At 34.4% G+C, this 24980-nt stretch overlaps 2 protein-coding genes across 2 annotated transcripts; both read left to right on the top strand.

Annotated features, from left to right (window-relative positions):
• The first annotated feature begins 8887 nt into the window (after positions 1–8887).
• Positions 8888–10663, top strand: LOC119680738 (zinc transporter ZIP9). The gene is made up of 3 exons (XM_038093693.1): positions 8888–9259; positions 9317–9611; positions 9696–10663. The coding sequence occupies exons 1-3, from the start codon at positions 9161–9163 to the stop codon at positions 10211–10213; spliced, it is 912 nt and encodes a 303-aa protein (XP_037949621.1). The 5' UTR covers positions 8888–9160; the 3' UTR covers positions 10214–10663.
• A 9033-nt stretch (positions 10664–19696) lies between these two features.
• LOC119675231 lies at positions 19697–21733 on the top strand. The gene has a single exon (XM_038086420.1). The coding sequence runs from the start codon at positions 19697–19699 to the stop codon at positions 21731–21733; it is 2037 nt and encodes a 678-aa protein (XP_037942348.1).
• Positions 21734–24980: the final 3247 nt, after the last annotated feature.

The following is a 24980-nucleotide window of genomic DNA, read 5'->3' as shown; positions in this document are numbered from 1 at the left end:
CTTGATTTCACCCGGCGTTATCCCGTTGGGTCCCAACTGATGTCCCAAGAATTGGATAGTATCTTTCAGAAATTCGCATTTTTTTAAATTCAATGTTAAATTAAATTCTTTTATTACACCTAAAATTCGTTTAAACTTTCCGAGAAGTTCTTCTTCATCGTTGCCGCCGACAAGCATATCGTCCATGTAGTGAATCATATCGCTGGGTTCCAAGCGCGTTTTAATTTTCGCCATCAATTGTAGAAACAGGACTGGTGCGTTCTTCAGCCCGAACGGCATCCGTTTAAACTCGTATAGACCATCAGGAACCACAACTGCAGTATATTTACGACTGTTACGTTCTATAGGAATTTGATAATAACCACAGTTAAGATCTAACGATATGTAGATTCGATACTTCGTTGCTTCTTGTAAACTTTCTTCGATATTGGGCATTGGGTAGCATTCTTTTCGAGTGAATTGATTAATCCAACGGTAGTCCACGCAAAGTCGATGTTCGCCATTCTTTTTCTTCACAAGCAACATTGGACTCGCATAACTTGATTCAGACGGAGCTATAATATCGTTCTCGAGCAACTCTTGAATTTTCTTCGCAACGATTTCTTTTTTCGGTTCCGGAACTCTATACGGGTCTTGTGCGATTACATCGTTGGTTGTTAACTCAATTTTCATTTCGACTACACTAGTTTTGCCGATTCCATCCATACCTGTAGCGAAACATTCTCGGAATTCATTCATCACCTCTAACAGCTTTCCCTTAGAATCTGAATTTACAGTGTCCATACACACGTCATCCTCCGTTATTGGACTAAGTTTATTAATTTTACACGTCGTTTTTACTTTGTCTTCGAATTTGAACTGTCCGTTGTCATATACGCCGCGTATATTTTCGCTATTGAATATTTCGTCCCCGAGCAATAAATCGTAATTCAACACACGATCTTTGAAGACGTGCAACGTCAACGGTTTTTCAACTTCATCGATTTTCAAATCCGTGTCGATTTGTATCTCAGATCGTTCTATACCACCACCGAATCCACTGATGGTAAATAGGTTTTTGCTGCGCGTACCACCAATATCGTTGGCAAATGTTTCTCGGACCATATTACATTCGCTTCCAGTATCAATAAATGCAATGGCTTGCTTGCCACCAATCGTTATTTTCTTAAGAAATTTATTGTCGATAATACTTGTTTTTAGCACAAAAGCTGATGGTTTTCCGCAATTTTGCTGTTCATTTTTGGGGTGCACCTTATTACAATCTATAAAACGAGGATGTTTTGGGGGTCTTGCACAATTTACTGACAAGTGCCCTGACTCACCACAATTGTAACACATAACATTCTTTGCCTTACTGAACGATTGTACTCTTTGTTCGCTTTCACCCGCATTATGAAAAGGCTTTTCGTTTATCTTAATGCAATTTTGTAAAAAGTTCTCGCATGCTTCACGCATTTCTTTAACGGATACGAATTTTTGCGGAGCAATCGCCATTTGTAGTTCTCGATGTCCTTCTCGGGCGTATTTCGTGATAGCCATCTCACTAAGATTATGACGTCGTCCTAGCGCAGAGACACGAAAAATGAACTCAGTTATTGTTTCGTTTTGCCTTCGAGCAACGCGCGACATATTGTAATGTATATCCGCTTCATCGTATTCGCAACCGAACTCGGTGACAAGCTCATTTGAGAACTCCTTCCAAGTAGCATGCATTCTTGGTGATGCGTCCACCCACATGCGCGCTACACCCTTCAAACGGCTATACACTGCAAGAAGCACACTTTTTTCGGGCCACGCATATACAGACATAACAGCTTCAACACGTTCGACAAATTGCGTAGCCGTAATAGAATTCATTCGTTGGGTCGAATTCGGGTAGGACTTCTGCAATTTCTCGTATAGAATGCGCGTTACGGTCCTTACTAGGCATTTCTGAAGTACTGTTTTGATTGTTTCTACCGCTATTCTGGTTAATGGCCACTTGTTGCACCATTTGCCGCAGTTCGCTAATTTGTTTTCTCAATTCTTCGTTTTCACCCCGCAATTCCTCATTATCGTTTGTAAATTGTAAAACTACGCCGCTTGCCTTCACGTGTTCAGTTAATCTTGCAACTAATTCTGCCTTATTGCCTGTAGTGGATAACTCTTGCTGTTGTAAGAAGTCCTTCAACTGTTCCTTCGTCAATATCTCGATGGTCACCATCATTACGTATATATCTGCGTTCGTTTGCTTTTTAATTTTCTGCGCCAAATATTCAAACTTACGTTTTAATTACTCACCTTTTGGACATTGATTCAATCCCACTTCTGAACTTTAAACTTTGGTTTAATTTAAATTTGGTTTTTTGCGTTAACTACAAAACGTTAATAGACTTTCTTTTTACATAACATTACTTTACTTTATTTAACTAAAACAATATATTTATTCACGACGCTACCCATCGAACTTCCGTTATTCTTACTTCACTCGATTGTGTCATTCGCTGTCAAACATAGGTTAGGTGACCACCTGTTGTTAAAAATTTTAAGATGCCCAATTGTGCGTTTCGGATGTAGGTTAACATTGTTGTGTATAGCGCAACAATGTAAACAAACAATAAATTATGTTATGAAAGTGCTTATGCACAAATTATTTTATATTAACTAATGTAATATGTAATGCGATCGCACACGGAAGAACCACCGCAATGCAAGTAGAATATTTGGTCATAGCAAGTATGCAATTGCTATTTGACACTTTTCTTTTCTGTGCTACTATTCTGCACATGTCGATATGACACACTTGAATGTGTCATAATATTTTCTAAGCATTGACGTGGGTCAACCTTTTTAGTGCCGCCGCAATTAAAATTATCAGGAAAATATTTGTAAATCATTGTAAAACATTGTAAAACATTTTTGTATAAATAGATTGGAAAATTGTAATAAAATTCAGATTTTAAACTGAGCTCGAACAGCTTAAACAAAAGTCTCAAAACTTATTTTGTCTCGGCATTCTCGGATGCCTACTAATGAGCAGATTTCTTCCTGCTAATCCTAATGAGAAGAAACTTATAAATTCGAAAATAAAAAAATCTTATAAAGATAAAATAAAAATAAAAATAATATATTTTGTATATGAAAACAAAATAATATTATTTCAATATATTAGTACACGACAATCCTGCCAATATAATATATCATAACAACATATATAAACAGATTTTCTGCACTTTACACGTTTAATATCACTACAACCTGTATCAGACAAATACTCCGATTCCGAGAAGCGTATTAGAAATACAGCGGCTCTCAGCATATTTCATCCAACAATTTTAAAATACTAAAATATAAAAATATAAATATTATAATATAAATAATATAAAATAATAATATAAAATAATATAATAAAATACGCTTATACTGAAAAATTATGTCATCAATTGAAAATATTTAAATGCCGTTTTTAAGGAAAAATATTTATTATATAATTTAGAAACTTGAAAATTACCGAAAATGTTGTTTTAATAAATAATGAACAAAAACTATAAAAATACTCCTATTTTAATGCCTCAGCTTATTTCGTCCACAAAAAGAAATTTCATTTAATTCCAAAGTCAATACTTGGTACATTAAGACTGAAAAGTTTTCGGAAATTCTCATTTAAAATTCGCGCGCTGTATATTTTTCGATATTTTAAGTTTATGTAGTTTGGCAGCACTGTCCTTAATTACTATGCAAAAAATGAGCGCGATCTGTCAGACAGTTCGTTTACGGCAGCTGTTGAAACCAGTTCACCTCAGTAGTGCGTTGCGAAATGTCTTCGACGGTCGTACGACCGTCCTGAAAGGCTTTGTACCACTCATTAACTTGAGTTTTCGATAAAACTGATTCCCCATAAGCCTTTTGTAGCATTCGCAACGATTCTGCACACGAAATTTCGTTCGAAACACAAAATTTGATGCAAACTCTTTGTTCAATATTTTTTTCCATTGTTTTTTTCGCAACGCACTACTGAGGGGAACTGGTTTCAACAGCTGCCGTAAACGAACTGTCTGACAGATCGCGCTCATTTTTGGCATAGTAATTGTCCTTAATTGCTGCCAAACTACATAAACTTAAAATATCGAAAAATATACAGCGCGCGAATTTTAAATGAGAATTTCCGAAAACTTTTCGGTCTTAATGTATGATGCCCTTTCGCTTTTATCAATTTGTCAAATCTTTTCGGCATTCAGCCTACAAGTTTTTGGGTTGTTTCTGGAGCAATTTTTAACCACTCCCGTAAAATAGCCTTTTTTAAGTTTTCTTTGTTTATGGCCAATATTGTATATTTGGTTTCAATATTGACCATAAATTCTCAATGAGATTCATGGCTAAGCTCTGCGCCAACGGTGTCATCAGATGTGGGCAGTTACAAATCAACCAAGACTGTACAAACCCGGCCTTATGTTTTGAAAATGTTTCAGGAATTCCAAGTTTCATGGCACTTTGGAGTAAATTTTTTTTAAAAACGTTGAGGTACGTTTTTTTGTCCATGTTACCATCAATAAACCCCAGCTTCCAACGCCGGCAGCTGGCATACAGGCCCAAATACAATACTTCCACTGCTATGCTTTACTGTAGCTTTTAAATTTTCAGTATTAGGTTTCTGCCACACGTAAGTCATGCCATCTAAGCTAGAAATAGGGAATTTAGACTCGTCTGAGAATATGACGTTGTTCCAGCAGTTTAATATTTTGTGGGCATGCTGCTTAGCATAAGAAAGCTGACTGCTCTGATTTTTGTTTGCTTATGAAAGATTTGTTTTTAGGTTCTCGACCATTAAAGTGGGAGTATAGAGGCACGCGGCGGACAGTTTCCGCATTGTACGTTTTGCCTAGTTCTATCCGTACCTTTCTGACTATATCAGGTACATTTAATGGATTCCACTTGATTTTTCTAACGATATATCGCTCTTCAGTTGAGTTGAAAATTTTATTTGGTGTACTTCTCACGAACAAAGCGGTTATTGATTCTTTGTACAGTGGAGGGACTCAAATGAACGAATTTCACAACTTTCCGCTGAGGTTGACCGCCCTTAAAATGGGTTAACACTATTTCTCTGTGGTCAATTGTAATGCATCGTCCCATTTTTTAAAAAATAATTTTTTTGTCGTTGCACGTCCAAAATCACACAAAACAATTATGACATTTGGTTGCGTTGCATAGTGCGACATACTGGCAACTGAGTGCAAAAAATAATTTGGATGAAATAAATTGCGAACTATAATTCTGTTAAGCGATAAGATTTTTCCACTTTGAACGAAACAAAAACAAATTTTATGTACTTTGTTTTATTTATTATGTTCCATAAGCGTGCCTTTCATCACTTACATTAAAAACTTAATTGTTTTCTAATTCATTTTTAAGTTACAGTGTTTTAAAAATTTAAAACATTGTTGTGTGAAATAAGTTGAGAGCCGCTGTATATTAAATTTATAATTTAATCACAGACAACTCAACATATATTTACAGATAAGGTCTTCCGTTGCATTTCATCGTAATTTGAAGTGATTTTTAAAACCTATTGTGCTCAGGGATTCTATAGTTGCTTCAAAGTTTTTACATTTTTCCTGCTCTTCTTCACTATTGCTCGAATCTTCAAAAGAAACTGTTGCTACATATACAATATCTGAAAAATCCCTGAAACAACTTCCTTTTTTCTCCCAGTGTCGAGAGTATCTACAAAAATTTACTTATTTCAGTGTTTTATTTTTAACTTTCCAATATTCTTAACATTCCTTTTAATTCCGTGTTCATTTTAATTTTATATTTTTATAAAAATATAGTTTACTTGATTTATATGCACATATGCAAGATTTGCTATTTGTGAAACTAAAACATTTGACAGATTATAAAAGTGATGCCAATGTCTCGCGTAGCCAATATAGGCCAGCATGCATTTTTTGCCTTACTTGCGAGCCACTGAAAAGGCCAATTGGCAACCGAAGGAAGGTGGTTAATAATAAGTATAATTATAAATATTATGTAAAAATTTTACTAACAACTTAAAAACGAATCAGTCAGTTCAAATAAATAAATTTATTATTTTTTTTATTTTATAAGGAAAATAATTTTCACAATCACACGAGAAAAGAAGAATTTTTAAAAGAACTCAAGGAAACAAATTTTTTTCGCAAAACAAAAAAACTTTAGTACAAATTATTTATATTTTATTTAAGTTAATTTGAGTAAATAAACTATAGCTGAAATTGGAAATAAACTTGTACGTTTTCTTTTACAAGTTGTTTCATAGTGTAGTTTCATTTATTGGCACGGTTTAACAATATAGAAATTTGCACAATGATACGGTTCAATAGTATGTAAGTTAGCAGAAAGTATTTACATATAAGTTAACATAATTAATTTTCGATATATAAATTAACATAATTTCTTTTAACTGTGCCATTATTTGCGTTGCGTTTTCTTCGTCTTTACACCGTCGTCGTTACTTGCTGACTGCCGCTCAAAAGCCTTCTTCTTTGTTTGTTTCTTTTTTGCGTATTCCCAAACTTAAAACTACTACTACTACTATTTCTCCTACATACATTCAATTAAAGTTTTCGTTAACAAAAATTACGTTATGAAGAATATTTGTTTTAGAAATTAGAGAACAAAATATTTTAAATTGAAATAAACTATTTCAGCGAATAAATGAAAATTTTGATTAGGATTTATATATTTTATGGGACTAGTCTGAAGTGCTATGAAATCAATTATACGTTAAATGAAATTCCATTTCTGATAATAATAAAAGCGACCTAAAAATAAAATTCCACCAATAAATAGATGAGTTGAATGAAGTCATTACAAAATAAGAGGATATTATTCTGTGGAATGTATAACAACAGGAACAGTAGTAAGAACAGCAGCTAATGCAAAAACTACTACGCGAACAGCTACAACAAATACAGCAACAAAAACAATTACTGCAACAACCACAACAGCATCAATAATTAATGTATGAAAATCCAATAGTGCCTATTATGAGTTGTCTATTACTGATAGACAGTAGACAAATTTCTATTGCTGATAGGTAAAAACGAATTTTGGAATTATGAACTGCAAACCGATAAAAGTTTTTCTATCAGCAGTAAATAAATTCCTCTATTGCATTTGAGCAGTAGAAGTTTGTCAATCGTATTAAATAAATGCTGTTGAATAAAGTGTTTATTCAAACCCAAGTTTAAACAGTCAATTTAAAATATAAATTTAATATAATTTTTGTTTATATAATAGTTAGTAATAATTTATTTACTTATAATAATTGTTGTTCAGGCTACTTTCCTTTGACAGGAATGCAAATAAATATTAATTTATTTCATTTTTTTCATCAGACGTTTCGTTGGGGTCTCGAAACCACATTTCATAGCGGACAAAGAAAAAGGTATTCAAAATATTAATAGTTAAAGGAAATTACTAGAACTAAAACAGCTTACAATTTTATTAGCTTCAATCTTCAACAAAAAATAACAATAGAGAAAAATTTATTCTTAAAACATATTATTATATATTTGAGCAAAACATTATACACACGATCCGATGATTTCGACAAGTTTTTTGCTTCACTTTATTTAATATAATAATGAATAAAAAGGAATACAGAAAAAATGACAGTTCTCTGACTTAAGGCCAGAGTTACCAGGCAATTAATATGTATTGTATAAAGAGTACTTTACATAACAACACATATGATGACACTCAAAAAATATTAAATAAACACAAAAAGTATATTCTTATCATGGAATCGGATAAAGGTCAAAAAACCGTTGTGATGTACAAACAGGAGTATATGAATAAAATGACATCATTACTATATGACAAAATCACATATAAAACATTACGCATAGATCCAACTAATTGATAACTACTAATAACAATATAGTAACAGATCTTTACAAACAGAAACTAATAACAATACAACAGAAAAAACAACTGCTATGTAGTACAACTAAACCTCCTAGATTATATTGATTATCCAAAATTCATAACTTTAATGTACCTCTCAGACTAATAGCGGATTCCACAATGGTTACTTGTTACAAAGTGTCAAAATATGTTGGAAAAGAAATTGTTAAACCACTAATATCGTGAGATTATAATATAAAAAATTCAAGTGAATTATTTGCAATATAACGAAACTGTCATTTTAGAAAAATGGAATAATATTAAAAATTCAACCAACATCTCCAAGATTAAATTTTCGAAAATACTTCACTTTTGTCTAAAAGACAATAATTATCTCATTCATTTTTGATGATCATTAAGTGTTTGGTATGCCTATGGGAATTCCATTATCTCCTACTATCGCAGACATAGTACTTGATTAACTATGGGCATAGTATTTAAATTTGTTACCAAATATATATTAGCGATTTTTAAAAAATCTGACAAAAAAATTATTCTGAAAAAAATAAATAATTTTCACCAAAAAATAAAATAAAAAGTTTGAGTTGTGTTTTCGTACATCAATAAATTAAATATTAATAGCACAGTAAAGTTTTTAAAAAATAAAATTATGTTTTATTTATACATTCATATATGCAATTATTATTAGTATAATAATCTAATGAATGTTGTCATATTTCAATATATGTAAATAAATACCTAATAATAAATTTTATATATAAACACAAACAAATAATTTTTCGATTCTCAACAATGTTGAGTTTGTGAAATCTTTTTAAAAATTAAATTTCTTGTGTATATTGTGTTTTTGCAATATATATTAAAAGGAAACCCAAATTACTTTCCTCATTTAAACTCTTTCAAAACTGTATAAATGCATTGATAAACAAGTGTGAGTGTATCACAACTTTTTTCGAACTACTTGAGCGTATAGTCTCTAGTTTAGGAGTTTAGGATGACGGTGTAAGGCCTGCATTAAAATTGGTGTTTTTTATAGTGCTGCGGTAGGTTTATGTTTGATTCGAGGCTAAATTGTAAAATTTTTGTTTAATTGATTAAAATTTAATATTTTGCTTTGAATTGCCATCCGTATGACAACTGCATAAATACTTGTAATATAAATAGTTATGTTTATGATAGTAAAACTCACTGAAAATTTTACTCTGAATCTTAAAAGAAGACGTGGCAAATATAAGTCACTTGATTTCATCAATAAACAAATCGAACAAACATGGTAGAGGAAACGTTAGTTCTTATATTGCTAGTAGTTGTAATGTTAGTAGGGTCGTATTTGGCTGGAAGTATTCCTTTAATCATGAAATTGAGCGAGGTGTGTAGCCAAGTTAATTTATATGTATTTGTATGCATTGTTTATGGCTTATTTCAGGAAAAACTCAAATTTGTGACTGCTCTTGGTGCTGGATTGCTTGTCGGAACAGCGTTAACGGTCATTATACCAGAAGGTATTCGATCGTTGTATATTAATTCAGACGATGAATCACCTACGACGACGCCATCCCTTGTTAAACACACGCTGTTAACGGATCATACAAAAACTATTGGTTTATCCTTAGTGTTGGGATTTGTTTTTATGATGTTAGTGGATCAAATATCTCAACGAAAAAGCAGTTCCAATGAACAAAATATAACTGCCACCTTAGGCTTGGTTGTTCATGCAGCAGGTGAAAAAATTTGACAAAGGCTTTCTATTTTGGAACTTGTTTCTTAGAGACTTGGTAATTGGATAATGTATTTTATATTTACAGCCGATGGTGTTGCACTGGGTGCAGCTGCTACTACAAGTCAGAAGGATGTAGAAATCATAGTTTTTATAGCTATAATGTTGCATAAGGCACCTGCAGCGTTTGGACTTGTAACATTTTTGTTACACGAAAAAGTGGAGCGTCAGCGGATACGAAGACATCTATTAATTTTTTCTGTATCAGCGCCATTGTTTACCCTTCTTACTTATTTTGGTATTGGGCAAGAACAAAAAGAAACACTTAATTCAGTTAATGCTACTGGTATAGCAATGTTATTTTCTGGTGGAACATTTTTATATGTTGCAACTGTTCATGTTCTTCCTGAATTAACGCATCAAAATATGCATCAACATCAACATAGCCAATATGAATATCGTGTATTAGAACAACAAACAACAAAAACAGAAGTTGATTATCTGGAAAAACGTCAGTCTTCGTATGGCATTCGGTACGGTGAATTAGTTTTAATGATTTTTGGTACACTTCTTCCATTAATTATAACATTCAGTCATCATCATTAGTATTTTCGAGATTCTATTGAAAGTAAACCTTTGGAGTAAGAACTACAATGGTATTTCTTTTGCTAAATTAATATATGTACAAATTTAATAATATAGCCAAGCTGGGAGTAGGTATACACTCAATATGATGGAATATATTTTGAATGCTTGTTTTAATCAAAATTTAAATGTTTTATATATTAGAGTTTTTCTTGTGATATATATGTATAATTACACGAACTATGCAGTAAAAATTATTTTTTACTTTTAAAACGTTATTTTTAGTTTTTCAAACATTGCAACTTTTACAGATTATTCATTGGGTGCAACAAGTAGGTCCCTGTAACTAATACAAAAGGTGCGTTCAAAGTTTTAGACGTTAAGATCATACAGATCTTGCACTAGTAAAGTCTTTTTAAATATTAAAGTATCGTTGGGAAACTGTTTACAAATTACGATTATAATAAAAAATAAGCTAAAAAATAGTAAATTAAGTACATTTTTAACCGCGTTTGATGGCATTAATATATTCTCTGTTATATGTGTTTTCTGTGTATCAGAATTTCTTTATGTAGGAAATGTTGGCAAGCAAGTAAGGTATCAATACAAGAATCTACAAAAAGTGAAAGAAAATTTAGATTTACCAATAAAAGAATTAAAAATCAATTAGTTATAGCATATTTAATGGGGTAAATATAAGAATATGATTTATTATATGATATATGATATAAAGGTTTTTTTAAGGCCCTGTTGTCGTTAATTATTACGGATGGATCCTGGTCTTACGATTTTTTTTGATAACTCAAATTATCAAATTTTGGAACAATGACGTAAGCCAACAAAAAATTGCTAAAGATATTGGTTTTATAAATATTGGAGTTATAAATAACTTCAAGGAGACGAGTATTTACTTTTCTAAACCTCGTACTGGTCGCCTCTCAATTCTGTTAGGGAAAGACGTTGCATGATCAACCAGGTGAAAGTAAATCCAAGAGTAACAGCCTTCAAACTAATTATGTACAGCCTATGATAAACAAAACTTAGTTTCAATGGTGAAACATGGTGGTGGAGCCATAATGGTTTGGGGGTGTATAGCAAGTAATGGTGCTGGTAAACTTGATTTTATACAAGAAGAATGGATAAATATGGGAAACTAAGTATACTAAAAACAAGTTTCAAATAAAATGGTAGAATGTTAGGGCTTGAGACAACCTTTTTGTTTCAGCAGGACAGCGACTCTAAGCATACAACAACGATCGTACGGGATTGGCTGCTTTTCGATGTTCCCAGGCAACTTCAAATACTACCATCTCAAACATTTATGAGCTTATTTGGAAAATAAGATTCACCAGCACACGATTTCCAGCAAGGATATGTCAAGAAAAGTCATCAAGGAAGAATGGCTAAAAATAAACGCACAGGACACTGATTGAGTCTATGCAAAGACATCTAAAAGAGGTTACTAAACGCAGAGGTTATCCCACAGGCTATTAAAATGTAAATTTCTATGAATATTAATTGTTTTAATTTAAATATTAAGAAGTGACCGCAGACTTTTTCCGCTTCGAAAATTGTTGCGTTTGCATATAGTTATGTTTAAATTTTTTTGTTTAAAATAAATTCGAAAACCAGAATCAATTTCAGTAAAAATTAAATAAGTTATGTGAAATGTAAGAAAAATTTTGTGGGTGGACGCAGACTTTTTCTACTGTGTGTATGTAACAGTAAAAGAAAATTAAATCTTTTGCGGCTAGTGGTTGAGTACATGAAGTTATGGGCATTGGTTGAAATACTCGTATACACGCAGTGACGAACTTAATTATTGGTACAGCAAGCATGTTGAACATTATCACTGTTCTTACCCCGTTAATACAGCGATTTTTAATTAACAAAAATTATTGTATATAAAATGCATACAATTTGCAACTAAATTCATTTTAATTCATTATATTACCTTTTATATTTAATTTCTTAAAATAAAAAAATCAAAAAAAGTACGGAGCAAAATTATTGGCACACTTATTGACAACTTTTATATTGGGAAAGGCCTTTTAGCTCTACTTTATAAATGACGTAGTGGTTTTGTTTCTGCCTTAAAAAGTCATAATTATAATATTTACAAGCTTCAATTTAGTAGAAAAGATGCTTGATAAATTGAAACGTGTCTTTTTCGTACTACAAGATATGGGGCTTACGTTAAACGTAAATAAAAGTGAGTTTTTAAAACAAACCATAACGTTTCTGGGTCATGAATTAATGCCAGATGGTATACGTCGGGAAAAGATTAAAACTGAAATTATTTCAACATTTCCATCATTAAGAATGTTTGTGAAGTTCGAAGGTTTTCAGAAATTAGTGGCTACTTTAGAAATTTCAATCCGTGTTATGTCTTCATCACAGAACCGTTACGACGACTGTTGTGAAAGAATGAAAATTTCCTGTTGACAGATCTAGAGAAAATGCGTTTCAAAGATTAAAGGTTGAATTAACATCTCACCTAGTAACATTGTGTTAATGCGGATCACTAATTGCGTACTGATGCTAGTGCATTGAGCTTAGCCAGGGTGTTGACGCAGCACGAGATTCAAGGTTGCAAACCAATAGAGTAACTAGACCTGATAAAAAGAAATTTCGTAGATACAAGTTAGAAACCTTCTCAGAAGTTTAGACTTTGGATAGATTGGAGTATCATATTTAAGAAAGTAAAAGTAGAAACGGATTGTAACTCAATACGTACAACAATGCAAAGAAGGAATTAATACTACGTATAGCGCGATGATGGTTGCACATTCAAGACTATATCATTGAGATTGGCGATCGCCTGGTTAGAAAAATGCAATACGTAGACTGTCTAAGCCATGTACCAAATGAAGAAGCTGCCAACGTAAATATTGCAGAGTTAAGAGTATCAAAAACAACATAAAATGAATAAAAATAGTTGTTAAGTATGAAGATTCAAGATGCCACCATCCGCGAAATAGTCAACGGTATATATACTCGCGGAAATAAGGAAACCAATTAATATGTAGTGCAGCACACTTTCGTATAGTAAAAGTTCCTTTGAGTAGTTTTACATGCGCTATGTTACAGAGTTGTAAAAGATTACCATGATCGAGCGGGATATATGAGCATAGACAAGACACTTGAATGATTAAGGTCATATGTATGGTTTCGACGTATGCGTGAATTTGTGAAAGAGTTTATCAACACTTTTATAGAATGTACCATAGTACAAACATCAAAGATGTAAACAAGAAGGTGAATATCATAACGGTATAGGCCAATACCATTTAAAATGATACACATTGACTATGTATGTTTGAGATATTTTTAATAAAGTCAGCAGTTATTTAGGAATACCAAGTTGAATTATAATGAGCGAGGCACGGCATTTACTCTAAAGGAGCCTAAAAACTATTGTCATGAATATATTATTAATACATTTTGCACTCCTACAGCTAATGGTCAAACTGGACGAATTAAACGACCCTTTAGTACAGACAAATAGCCACTGGTTCTAAAATTATCTTTTTAAATTTAATTATCGTATTTTATATTATTAAATGTAAAATAAATTAAACTTTACACAAGTTTTACAAAAAATACAGCAGTACATACGACGCAGCGATAGTGCTCTCGAGCGACAACTGATTGCATATAGTCGCAGATTTTGACGTCTATAGTATGTATTGAAGACAACAGCGCCATCTGGCGATATTCATGTTAAACCAAGTGGCTTTGTAATGTAAACCAACAACAAAAACTCACAACTGGTCACCTTTAAAATTAAACCAACATGTATTGGCGGAAAAACAATGGTGGGCGTCAGTTGCGTTGCGTGGTTCCCTATTGTAACATATTTTTAATTAAAAAACTGTGTAAATAAAAATTAAATTAAAACATAAAAATTAAAATTAAATTAAGAGTTCAGAAGTGGGATTGAATATATGCCCTCAAAGCGGAGTGATTAAACGGAAAGTGTGAGTATTTGATGCAAGAAAGTAAAAACGATCACAATCATACACAATTACTTACGTAGCAGCAGTTGAAGGATTTATTACAACAACAAGAGCTGCCAGCTACCTGCAGCAAAAACAAGCGACATGGTGTTGCAGTTTACAACCGATAATGAGGCGCTACAACGTTCTAATGAGGAATTGCGAGGTAAAAACGTAGAACTGCGAAAACAAATTAGCGAACTGTGGGAAATGGTTCAACAAGTAGCCATTAGCCAAAAAAACGTTAAAGACAATCAAAACGGTCAGCAGGAATATATGCAAACGCCAGTGGCACCAATAAGCTGTTGTAATTTTGTTCGAAATGCACCGGAAAGACTTCGAGACAGTATTTCAGATATGCCTAATATAGACCGTAACGTGCATCTATACGAGAAAACGTGGAAGTCTTGCCCGAACTCGACCAAACGAATGAAGATTCTATTAGGGCTTCGTAATTTATTGTGTTAAAGCTGTTATGTCTGTATATGCGTAGCCAGAAAAATTGTGCTTCATGCAGTGTATAGCCGTTTAAAGAGTGTAGCGCGTATGTGGCTGGACGTATCACCAAGAATGCATGTCACCTGGAAGGAATATTCAAATGAGCTTGTCACCGAGTTCGGTTGCTAGTATTATGAAGCGGAAATACTCGAAGATAAAAAGAAATTTATTTCTTAGTGAAATTGCTATCACAAAATACGTTCGAGAGAGATTAAAACATCGAGAACTACAAATGACGATTGCTCCAATAAAACGGGTAGAGAAATGCTTGTTAGAGCTTTCTACAAAATCTTGTTATAAAACGAATATAAACGATAATTGTTTTCGCGGTGCGAATGAAAGTGGACAAAATCTAAAATTGTTCAATAATGCAAAGACTATTATGTGCTACAATTGTGGTGAGTCAGGCCATGTGTCGACAGATTGTACAAAACCACTAAAACGTCTATGTTGTGTAGACTGCAATAAGGTGCACCCTAAAAATGAGTGGCAAAATTGCGGAAAATCATCAGCTTTCGATATTAAAATCTTAAGCAAATAATGATTGGTGGTAAGGAAGCCATTGCATTTATCAGTAGCGAGGCGTCAGCTTTTTGGCAAGGTGTTCACAATTTAATCAAAACAGAATTCCAACTATAACGTATTCCCCCTACTTCTAAGTTTTGTCCTTTCCACAAGCAAATAGCGTACAAGACCAATAAAACAATTTATTTAAATGTTCGCAGCCTGTGATCCACTGGTTTTTATTTACCATAAAGCTATAGCTGTAGGAAAACGACGACTTACCATAGATTTCGACATTTTTACAACAGGTATCAAATTCTTCATATCTGGAGTTGGTTTATTCATTTTATGAATTAAAATCTTTTTTTCAGAAGATCGTTAAAAAAAAGATATTTGAATCAAATCTTTAATCACACATTAATTCATTTCTAAATATTATTTTTCACTTCAAATTTCTTTAATTTTTTTCTTTACTTTTACCATTTGCTAGTATTAAATTGCAATAATGACTTTGTTATTGATTTATTTCCAACCTCTATATAAGAGTAAGAAACTCTCATGCATTAATTTACTCTTTTACTTTGTATTTACAATACCCGGTTCAGTTTTTATACTGAACCATTTCCCCATATAAAACAGTAACCGTGACTTTGATTGTATTTGCACGCTTTGTATAAACTTTTGGTTCAGTTTAGTGGAATGATCCTCTCGTCAAATGTAAAGCGATTTTCGGTCAGTCATTTCTTTTCTCTTTTGTATTTACTTTGCATAACATTGGAGGTTTACTTTTTTTATTGAACTGCTTGCACACATTAATTTAAGAGTTAACATATGATTATTTTACGTACATATTTTGCGGGGCTTGTTTTCTCTTTTATTTTTATATTTGTTTGTATGTTTTGTGTTTATTCAATACTGAACATAGTCCCAATGTGAATGTTATTTCATTTGCATGCTTTGTAAGCAACGCGGTGCAGTTTTAATTTTGAACTTTAGTATATTTTAAGAGGAATGTGTTTTCTCTTTTATTAATTGTAAGTAATGTTGGGTGTAACTAACACATGTGTGATTTTGTTTGTATTCTACGTTTTGTGTTTATGTTAATCTGTTTGGAAAAGCTATTATAAAAAATGTTAAGTAGCAATATAGCGAGATTATTTACCTAATAAAAAAAAATCTAAAAAGGAAGCTTTGTTAAGGTGTTCAGTGAACACTCTGAACCATTCGACGCCTCGCCTTTGGCATTTATTGATACTAGGAACGAATTTAATATAGTCCGGGAAACATTTACCCACGATATAAATGGTACGAGCAGAAAAAGCCACAAAATGGTTTCTATGCGACTAACAATTAAACTACGACAGCTTTGTTATAATGTCCGGCCTCGATATATTTGCCAGATACTTTAGTTCTTCTATTAATTTGGTAGTTTCTCCAATTGCCTCATTATATCGCCAGAGTGTTTCTCTAAACCAGTTCCGTTGGCTAACGGAGTTGATGCAGCTGTACAGTCAGTCATGTTCCATTTCTTCTGCAATTCCTCGACTTACTTGTTTTGATGTATGAGAATTGCATCTGTAGCATCATTTTTTTTAAATTGCATATCTAAATAGAAAACATATTTATTCAACCCAGTTATAGTATCTTGCATACCTTTCTTTCTGAACACGCCAATAACATATCGTCTACGTAGAGCCCAACTATCTTCACGTATTCCCCTTGCTTCTTTATGTAAACGCAATTGTCTCAATCACAACGTTTAAGCCGAATTTTGAGTAGAATTTTCGTTACTTTTTATTCCACTCACGACCAGCTTGTTTGCCCGAAAAGTAAGTCTTAGGATAGCTTCCTTAAGAGTGAATTTTCCTCGAAGTGGACTCTACTCTTAATAGCCACTCACATCCGAAAATTCGAAAATGTCCCACAGAACTTTTTCATTCAATTCTTATTTCATACAGTGTAACACAGCTTCGTCAAATTTCATTTTCATGTCGGGCATTATTCTTGAATAGTCGGGTTTGTATAATTTCTTTTGAGTCGCTAGGTTCCAGTGTTTTGGATAAGTTTGTTTGCAAGTGGGTTTTGGTAGTTCCTGAGTTTGATTTTGTACTTTTATGTGTTGCTGTCAATTTCATCTGTGACTGTGTTAATTCGAAGATCTCTATGAATATTCGCGTTTTTTATATACCAGGAGGTATATAAAATATACCTACATTACTGAAGGATTTTTGATTGAGTTCTTTCGAGTTTTTCAATGTTTGATGGAGAAGCAGAGCTCCAGAGTTCAATTCCTTAGGTCCATATGGGTTTTATCATTGTATTGTAAAGTTGCACTTTATGGGTGAGATTAAGTTTAGAAGTTTTGTTTATCAGCCTGTAACAGTAAAAAAGCAACTCTGAGTAATATTGAGCTGAATGCAGCCCTACGAGGCAGCATGAAAGGTGAATGACAGTTGATACGAAGCAGGGGAGACAGAAAAAACGGAAATGACACACAAATGTAAAACCCTCACGTTGCGCGTAATATAATATAAAATAAATGAATAACGAAGTGATTGTAACGAATATAATAAAATTATTTGTCAATAAAATATTTTTCGGTATTTACATAACCGATTACATTTGCGGAAAAAGGCAAAGTGAGTAAATTAATGATGGGTCGCAGAAATAATAAATCGTCATGTGAGACTCCAGTGTCGTCAAGATGTCAAGATCAGACATCAATGCAAGATGTGTTAAAAGCCATACAAGCTCTACAACAAACAGTGAATGCAGTTCGAGCTGAAACAGTTTCGAATCGGGAAGACATAAGTAATTTGCGTGGACAACTTGCCAACGATAAGTCGGTAACGCAAGAAAAGAAAGATGAAATAAGTAAGATAGATCAAGGTGAAGACGAACGGTGCACTGCTGAAGTCGTATGTTCAGGAGGCGAAGGCATCCGACTTTATGATTTGCCAAAATTCAACGGTAACGCCGAACAGTGGTCACTTTTTCGTGCTACTTTTGAGGACACCACCAAAACGTTTAAGTATACCAACAGACATAATTTAATGCGCCTACAGAAATGCCTAATGGATGAAGCCAAGGATGTCCTTCAGTCACTGTTAATATACCCCTCTAATGTGCCTGCAGTTATGGAAGAACTTGCATTTCCTTTTGGCCACCCAGATTTACTAATACGGTCCCAGTTGGACAAGATTCAACAGTTCGAGAGAGTGACGGAAAGGAACGTTGATAGTTTAATTGCCTTATCCTCTCTTGTGCGAAATGCCTAAAATTACAATGCCTTATACTCTCTTGTGCGAAATGCCTAAAATTACAATGCCAGCTAATCAAAATTATACGCGCCGAGTTATGTATGCACAAAACCATAAGATGGAACAAGAAAATCACCTAGAAGTTAAGTGTTTTGAATGCGCAGGCCCTCATCTGATAGTTACATGTGAAGCGTTTTTGAGTAAAAATGTTCAGCAACGTTGGGTAAAGGTGAAGCAGCTTCGTTGAAGCTTGAAGATATCACAAAGCCGTTGTGGTATTTGCCGCATTTTTTTGTACAGAACCCGCATAAGCCCGACAAACTGAGAATTGTTTTCGATGTCGCCGCCACTGCTGATAAACAATCTCTCAACTCAGCATTGTTGAAGGGACCAGAAAAGGCTAAACCATTAATAGGAATACTTTTTAAACTACGTCAGGGTCGTATTGCTGTTGCTGCAGACATAAAAGAGATGTTTTCTCAGGTTAAAATACGACCAGCCGACCAGAATGCCTAATGATTCTTATGGAGAAGCGGTTGCGAAATGTCACCGATCGAACAATATGTCATGACGTCTATGATCTTCGGAGCAGTATGTTCGCCCTGTTGCGCTGAATTTTTTAAGAACCGTAATGCCGAAAGTTATCGCAGCCAATATCCGGAACCTGTATCTGCCATCAATGAGAACTTTTACGTAGACGATTACGTTGCCAGTTTCAGAAGAGCACGCTCTACTAATTTGTCAGCAAGTGGTGCAAATTAATGCAAACGCCGGCTTTGAACTTCGTAATTTTTCATCAAATTCGTTAAATCTACAGATTGTCATGAATGCAGGTGAAAGTGCAGAGGCCATCTGTTTGAATCGGCAGATCCAAACTGAGAAAATCTTGGGAATGTATTGGAACGTAACAAATGATTCGTTTCAATTCTTAACAAAATTTCATCGCATAGCTAAAGAAGTTATCGAGGGTAAAAGGGTTCCAACAAAGCGAGAACTTTTAGGAATTGTGATGGCTATATTTGATCCATACGGCGTCTTAGCGAATTTTTTACTTATTGCCAAAGTGTTATTGCAAGAAACCTGGAAAACCAAATTAAATTGGGACGACTTGTTACCACCTACGTTATCTCAAACATGGTTTCGGTGGTGGGACGAATTTGCCAGAATAGGCAATTTCTTTGTACCAAGATGCTACTCGCCGCATCTCAACATTGCCAAAGAGGTCTAAATCAACATATGTATTTATGGATGCTAGTCAAGTTGCATTTGCAGTCGATGTAGTTTTTGTCTGTGGTAAGACTCGCACAGCGCCTAAGAAACTCCTATCCATGCCAAGGTTGGAACTGCAGGCTGCAGTCTTGGCTACTCGATTATCAAAGCTGGTGGTGGACAGACATGACATAAACATAAGCCGTATAGTATTTTGGACTGATTCCAAAACCGTTCTTTGTTGGGTAAATTCAAGAAATCGCCGATTCAAACCATTTGTTGGGCATCGTATAGCTGGAATATTGACCTCAACGAAAGAAGACCAATGGAGATGGGTGCCAACTAAAATGAACCCTTCTGACGCTGCAACAAGAGCCAAAGAGGTGCCTAAAATAAACAATGGCAACATTTGGTTAAAAGGGCCAACCTTTTTACGTCAAGAACAAAATAGCTGGCCAAATGCTACATTTTCGTTTTATACTGACACGCCAGAAGAAGAGATTACGACACCGATATTACTACAATATCAGGCCAGTGAAACATTGATAGAATTTAACCGTTTCAGTTATTTTTTTAGACTTAAACGTTCTGTTGCCTGGTTCCTAAGAGCTGTTCAAATATTCTGTAGAAAACGAGATCCACTATTTATAGAAGAGTGTAATAATTGGCAGTCGTTGCCACCGTTATTACCAAGTGAAATCAATGAAGCCGAAAAATTTATAATGCAACTGGTACAGGAGGATTGTTTTTCGGAGGAAAAGAGTTTACTTAAGCTTCAACAACCTCTTAACAAAAAATGCAAACTATACAAATTAACGCCATACGTAGACAACGAAGAAATTATTCCTGCCAGTGGTCGCCTGGATGAAGCCATATATCTGCCTCTTGAAGCTCGACGCCCTATTATATTGCCGAAACGCCATGTCGTCTCCGAACTAATAATGAAACACTATCATGTTGCCTACAAACATCAAAATCAAGCTACCATTATCAACGCTGTACGCCAAAAGTTCTGGATAATTGGTGCCAAGCCACTTTTGAAATCAGTCCAACGCAATTGTATGGAATGCCACCTTGAAGCCGCCAAGCCAGCGCCACCGTTAATGGGTCAGCTCCCAATCGACCGTATAATGCCGTATGTACGACCGTTCTCATACAGAGGTGTTGACCTGTTTGGATCATTACATGTTACTATTGGTCGTCGCCGTGAGAAGCGCTGGGCTGTCACATTCACATGCTTAACAGTACATGCTGTGCATATAGACATCGTCGATAGCTTATCAACTGATGCGTTCCTAGTATGTTTCCGCAGTTTTATTAACCGTCGTGGTACGCCAGTCAGAATGCGTAATGACAATGGCACCAACTTTATTGGGGCACAAAGGGAATTATGTGCTGATAAAAAGTTTCTTGATGTTAATGATATACGTGAGGAAGCCACTCAACTTGGAATTGAATGGATATTCAATTGTCCACAGAATCCCAATGCAGGTGGTTGCTGGGAGCGCCTTATAAGAATGATTAAACGTCTATTATTCAAGTCAATCAGAGAAGAAGCACCGAAGGTGGAGGGGTTAAGGGCAGCACTAATTAAAGCTGAAAACATTATTAACAGCCGACCGCTTACAGACATTCCTTTGACGCACAGCGAGCAGGAGTCACTCACACCAAATCATTTCTTATTAGGCTGTGTCAATAGTACACAGACACGCTATAATGATGCCATACCTATCAGCCTCGGTAAACAGTGGCATATTCTCCAAGATATAAACAGCCGTTTGTGGAAACAGTGGACTACTGAGCTCTTGCCTCAACTTTTTCGACGCCCTAAATGGTGTAAGGAGGTGGTGCCGCTCAGGGTTGGGGGTTTTGTGATCGTTTGTGACAATCTGCTACCAAGAGGTCAATGGCTCAAGGGTCAAATTGTTGAAGTGTTTCCTTCTAAGACCGGTCAGGTTAGATCAGCCCGCGTACAGACCAAGAATGGTATCCTAACTCGTCCAGTCACCAAGCTAGCCGCTTGTCAGATTAGTGAATCTTGCGAAGATTCACGGGAGGGCGGAATGTCATAGTAAAAAAGAAACTCTGAGTAATATTGAGCTGAATGCAGCCCTGCGAGGCAGCATGAAAGGTGAATGACAGTTGATACGAAGCAGGGGAGACAGAAAAAACGGAAATGACACACAAATGTAAAACCCTCACGTTGCGCGTAAAATAATATGGCTGGTCGTCACTATGGCTGAAAATGGTAGTGTCGTCCGCAAATGTTGATGTTGTTGTACAGTCACTGGTTGGCATGTCTGCTGTGAAAATCAGGTACAACAAGGGGCCCAGTACACTACCTTGGGGTACATCGGCCATAATGGAGAAGGCATCGGAGACAAACGAGTTTTGTTTTACAACAAATCCTCTATTTGAGAGGTAGTTTTTGATAACTGAGGATATATTGTATGATAAATGTTTCTCAAGTTTCCAAAACAATCCTTCGTATCAAACTTTGTTAAAAGCTTGGGTTATGTCTAGAAAGTCGCCTGAACAATACTGCTTCTTCTCAAACGTTTCCTTAATTATTCTTACTATGCGGTGTACTTGTTCTATTGTGTTGTGCTTTTCTCTAAATCCAAATTGGTGGTTAGGTATTATTCTTTTTTTATTTAAATGTAGGGCATCAGCTGTTTTATAAAAATTTTTTTGAATAATTTTGAGATAATTGGGAGTAGACTTATGGATCGATATGAGGTGACTTGAGCGGAGTCCTTTCCTGGCTTGGTGAATTTTGGATAGCTTCCAGTCGTTTGGAAAATATGCAGTCCTTAGAATAGCGTTATAAATGAAAAGTAGCTGGTCTTTGTTGATTTGTGGGATCTCTTTCAACATTTTTGCTGTCATTAGGTCGTAGCCTGGGGCTTTTTTGATATTTAAATTTTTGATTTCGTTTTTCAGTGGTTTTTTATTGAGGCAAATTGTCATATTGTCGTTTTGTGTGAGAGAAAGCAGAAGGTATAGTTTTTATAACATACAGTTTGGGGTAAATACATATTTAAGCTGGTCTGCAAAAGCAGTACCCTTTTCTGCATCGCTTTTAGTCTAGTTTCCATTTGGGAATCGAAGGGGTGTTCTTTGCATATCGGGCTTTTTCTTGTGTTTGGTGGCTTTCAAAAGAGATTAGTTTGTGGTTTGCGTTGGAGACAAGTGTGAAATAAAATTTTCGTATTCCATGCCATTTTTTTCTTTAAGTAATCTCTGGAGTGCTTTCGTTAGATTCTTAAGCTGTCTTTTAATTCGGGGTACCTTTGTTGTTGCCATTGGCGTCGTACTTGTCGTTTCTTCTGTATAAGGGTTGCAATTTCGTTCGATGTGTGGTAGTTTATAGGTTTGTGGGGTGTTGGGACTGGGGTTGATATTCGACCGGCTTGCTGTAGTAGAGCTGTAAAGTACTGTAGGGCCTTGTCTATTTCATTATTTGATTTTAGTGAAATGTCGATGTTAATATGTGAGCTAATTTATTTTTAAAATTTTAGCCAATTGTGTACTGGTTTGTGAGCTTTTCTTCGGATTTTGGATTGACTATTGTTGTATTTTTAATCAGAATAAAAGTCGGTGTGATCAATTTGATCTTTTTAAAATTCTTTGTAACCGCAAAATCAATGACGTCTGAAGTTTTTTCCCGGTCTGAGGACCAGTAGGTGGGTGTGCCAGTGGAAGTTATGTTAATGTCGAGTTTTGATACCACGCCCCACAATATATGTTTGGCATTGAAGTCGTCGGCCGCTATAAGTTTGGGTCCTATCTTTGTAAAATATTCTTTGAATTGGGGTTCCTTTGTTTTATACCTTGGTGGGCAATAAATTGAGATTAAAATCAGACCTTTTAGATATTCTTCTAGACATATGCTTGTTGCCTGCATATATTCTGCGTCAAGATTGTGAGTCGGGAAATGTTTAATGTTACTTTTTATGAGGTCAGCAGACCCGCTTCTTGCTCGTCCACTGGGATGTTTTGTATCGTAGAGTATGTAACTAGGTATCTTAAAGTGGCTTTTTTCGTTAAAATGAGTTTCTGAGGTAGGCATGACGTCAATTTTATGTGATTGTAAATACAATATAAGTTCGTTTTTATGTTGGCTTAAGCCGTTAGCATTCCAGAAGCAAATTTTGATTGCATTCATAGTTTGGATAGAATTGAAAGTAGGATGTTTTGATTTTGAATCATTCCCTTCATCATATTTTGCATGGCGTTCATAAATTGTGTCATATTTTCCATAAACAGTTGGATCATGTTTTCGATATTTGGAGATGGTTTAGTAGAGCTTTCATTTTGGGCGTTGCTTGAGCCAGAGATTACTGACTGAGAGCAGGGACGCAATGCTGGAAACATTCTTTGTTTTTCGGTAGTGTATTCTACACATCCTTAATAACTATGCAACGCAGATACTGCAGCGTGTGCAATTTTTCCATTGTTGCTTGGCAATGTTTAGATATTTTTGATTAATTTGCCAGTTTGTAAGTGGAACGCCAATATCTGATAAGTGAATATCAGGGAGACGAACCCCTGTCTTGGCAAACCCATCTGCCCTACAGTTGCTCACAATATCGCTATGACCAAATGAGTTAAACGTTAACGCTAGCACGGCAATTTTGAGTAATAATTGATGTGATTTTTATTTTTTTTTTATAATTATAAAAAACAAAAAGATGAAGTTGTAATTTAAAATTGTATTTAAGATATTAAGATAGTTATATAAAATAAGATTCACATATATATTTTATTAATACTTAAGATTAAAGTGTAATTTAATTTTTTTTTTTTTATAATTACAAAAAACAAAAAGATGAAGTTGTAATTTAAAATTGTATTTAAGATATTAAGGTAGTTATATGAAATAGGATTCATATTGTAACGACTCACTTTTGTCGTTGATGTTGCTGAGGTATACTCAGCCGTCGTCCAGGGGTCGTTGCAATAATATTTATTCTTTTCCGAAATCAAAGACAATATTTAATACATATAATTTGTGATTTATTAATAATTCAAAAAAAAGAAAGTTTACAATGTTATAATATATATTTTTAAATTTTTGGATTTGACTAAATGAGTCCGGCGTTGTATCGTACTTCTGGACGGATGCCGCTTTACTTGAAATTAAAACCGACGTTACAGAGCATCAACCTATTGGTCAAGACGTATAACTACCTTGACTTTTATACAAATCTACGTATCAAGACGTATAACTGCCTTGACTTTTATACAAATCTACGTATCAAGACGTATAACTGCCTTGACTTTTATACAAATCTACTTGTCAAGACGTATAACTAC

The sequence above is a fragment of the Teleopsis dalmanni genome, chromosome 2 (genome assembly GCF_002237135.1).
Source record: "Teleopsis dalmanni isolate 2A chromosome 2, ASM223713v2, whole genome shotgun sequence".
Lineage (NCBI taxonomy): Eukaryota > Metazoa > Arthropoda > Insecta > Diptera > Diopsidae > Teleopsis > Teleopsis dalmanni.
The sequence above is the reverse complement of the archived record's forward strand: the minus strand, read 5'-3'. Positions and strand labels throughout refer to the sequence as shown.